At 51.4% G+C, this 3,012-nt stretch overlaps 1 protein-coding gene across 1 annotated transcript in view; it reads right to left on the reverse strand.

Annotated features, from left to right (window-relative positions):
* BPI (bactericidal permeability increasing protein) overlaps positions 1-3,012 on the reverse strand; it is a 14,680-nt gene that overhangs the window by 4,075 nt on the left and 7,593 nt on the right. Inside the window, 3 exon segments of the mRNA XM_031058064.1 lie at positions 1,783-1,846; positions 2,205-2,360; positions 2,797-2,925. Coding sequence (XP_030913924.1) covers positions 1,783-1,846; positions 2,205-2,360; positions 2,797-2,925 — 349 coding nt within the window.

Consider the following 3,012-nt stretch of genomic DNA (forward strand, 5'->3'; position numbering starts at 1 on the left):
GATTGCCTCCATCCATCAGGAAGCACATTAAGTGTCCAAGACACAAGCAGGGTTTATACCTACAAGCATCTGCTTGCAGCAATTTCCCCTCGGCACAGTTCAGCTCTGGGGAGACCCTTGGAAGGGGAATCGCATGTGGCCCATGCAGGAATGAACCGTGCTGAGCAGCCAGGGCGTGGCCGAAAAAGTACAACCGAGAGGATTAACCACCCCACAGGGGCAGGAGTACCGACTGCCCTGAAGCTGAGCTTTGCTGAGCTCCTGCAGCTCTGTGTGCCAAGACAGGAGAGTGCATCTGTCTGCCTCTGTCATCCACAAGTGAAGCCCTGGCATTTGTGGGGATTTTATTGCTGGCTCATCTCTATCCTGGGAAATTTATGGCAGGGCACTGTCCTGCAGATGACTGAGGAAATCTGCACAAGCTCTTTTCAATGTTTTCACTGTAACATCACAGCAACCACGGGCAGGATCTGTCTGTCATCTCTCTGACTGGGCATGCAGCCCACAGAGCTGCTGGTGAGATGCAGTGCTGTGGAGGGGCAGTGACCACACTGACAGAGATGAGGAGGAGGAGGTGACACAGCCTTGGGCATGGCTGTAGTGACAGCAGGTTGCAGCTCTTCCCTGTCCCCAGTGATATTTTTCTGTCTGTGCTGGAAATGCTCCATTGCTGCCTATGAGGATGTTGCTGCAGGCAGAAGAATGCAGTCCCAGTGACTGGGATTTCCCCATGACCCGCATTTCCCTGTGACCTGGATTTCCCTGTGACGGGAATCTCCCTGTGAATGGATTCCTAGAACTGGGGGTACTAGAACTGCCCAAGCATTGCAGCAACAGCAGGAGGCAGACACAGGCTGCCTGGCCTGGGCTGAGGCCCAGCTGTGCCCAGGGTGCAGCTCAGTCCCTGCTTCTGCCCTCTCCTGCCCATTGCCCCTCACACCATGACTCCACAAAGACAGTGAAGAATGTGTGTGGGGCAGAGGGGGTTTGGAAGGGGAGCAGAGGGCAGTGGGGTCCCTTTGCAGTCCCAGAGCTATCCTCCTTCCAGGTGACAAAACAGCAGAAAAGGCCTCTGAGCCCTGGTGTTGCTCCTGCTGCCAGACCATCTGCTGCCACAGACCCCAGGGGACTTGGGAACCATGTTGCATGGAATTGGGAATTGGGCAGGATAGGATCTGCTGCAGGAATGGGATTTGCCTGTTCTCCACCTGCCTCCTTCCCAAGCAAGGTTCATATCCAGAGAGGCTGTAACTCATGCCAGTTGTCCTTGTAGTAATTATTGCTAACAGCTTGTTTCCATGTCTTGTTGCAGGTCTCCTGCACATCAGTGTCTGTAGTAGTCAGCGGTACCAGAGCTCCCTGACCCCCCTCAGTAAAACAAAACACCAAATGTCTGAAATCCAGGAATGAGAGTTTCCCCCCAAGTGCTCCTCAAAGCCCTCCAGAATATGGCTGGTTAAAGGACAGCTCTGATCAGGTTACAATGATTTTGGCTGAGACATAAGATCTAATTAACTGACCACATGGAAAGAAAAGTCTTTGTTAATTAGGAACCAATTATGCTGTGCTTTGGCAAAGTCTCCAGGTTTCAAATTCAGCCTGAGTCACTCTATCCTATGGAGCCTGTGACGCCCATTCCTTTGGTTTTACTGAATTGGCAACACAGTCATGTACTCTGGCTATCGTTACATCCCTACCTCTGATCCTTCCAGCACATCACTCTCAAGTGAGGGTTAAAGACCACCAGAAAACCCAGGGCCCGGCCTTCCACTGCTCACATACCTTGCCTTCCAAAATCCTTCTCAACTTCCTCTCAATAACGCTGTGGAACAGGTTGTAAAGCCACCTGCAGAGAAACACAGAGAGAAGCCCTGTCTAGCTCAGATCCATACTGCAGAGGTATTGCCCAGGAAAGGAAGACCCTAGAGATGCAAGCCCCTGGGAACATCATTCCCACACCAATTTGGCATCTGGCTTTGCCCCAGGGTTTACATTTGAAAACAGACTCACTGGTAAACCCCACCCACCCCTTTAAATGTGCAGCCAGAGCAGGAGAAATTCAGGCCAGATTTAAGACCAGGCAACATCAGATTTGCCACCAACATACTCCTCACACGAAGGCCACATTCCAATGGCAGAACCACATTCCAGTGACAGGTGGGCTAACACACAGCATTTCCAGACCTTCCAGTAAAGTCACATACCCAAGCTTGCCAGAAAAGAGCACCCGGACTTTGGAAATGTGGGCACTGCAGTCCGAGGTGCTGATGGTGGGCTTCCCAGTGGTGTCACTGCCCAGACTCAGGAGAATTTTGATGTAGATATTTTCCACCTTCAGGTCAAAAGATCCATGGTCCCGGCTGCTGGTAGAGGAAGATGAGAAAGAGACGTTTGTAAATGCCAAGGCCTGGTGAATAGACCACAAATCTGCTTCAGAATGCATCAATCTGGATCAGTCTCCCCCTTGAATGGTGCATCCAGAGGAGATTGGGAAAGTGTTTAAATTCAGGGGAACCAAATTTCAATGGCACATAAACTAGGAGAGGTAACCTTTAAATAGAGGGGAGTGAGAGCAAGTAGGGGTGGTGGAAGAGAGACCCAAAGGTCCATGTATAGCTCTCCTTTCATGTGCCTTGTTCCTGCCTCCCACCCTGTTTTATCCATCATATATGGGGGAGCAAAGTGACAGCTGCCCAAAACACAAGGGAGAAGGAGAGGAGAAAAAAATTGTCCAGATCCAGAGAGGGAAACACAGAGTGGGTGCCTGAATAGGGAGAGGAAGAGCTGGCCACTCACATAAAGAGAAACTTCACCCGCCAGTCCCCGTCCAGCTCGGCAAAGGCGTTGGAGATGGAGACCTGCAGGCCCACGTTGGAGATCGGGGTAATCCGGGAGTGTGGCAAGCGGAAACTGGGAATGCGCAGCCTAAAAATATACAAATAAAAAGTCATGTTACAGTGGTTCCACTCTCCCAAGCACAAGGCGAGGGAGGGAGGGAGGGAGGGAGGGAGG

Source organism: Geospiza fortis, unplaced genomic scaffold (genome assembly GCF_000277835.1).
Source record: "Geospiza fortis unplaced genomic scaffold, GeoFor_1.0 scaffold188, whole genome shotgun sequence".
Classification (NCBI taxonomy): Eukaryota; Metazoa; Chordata; class Aves; order Passeriformes; family Thraupidae; genus Geospiza; species Geospiza fortis.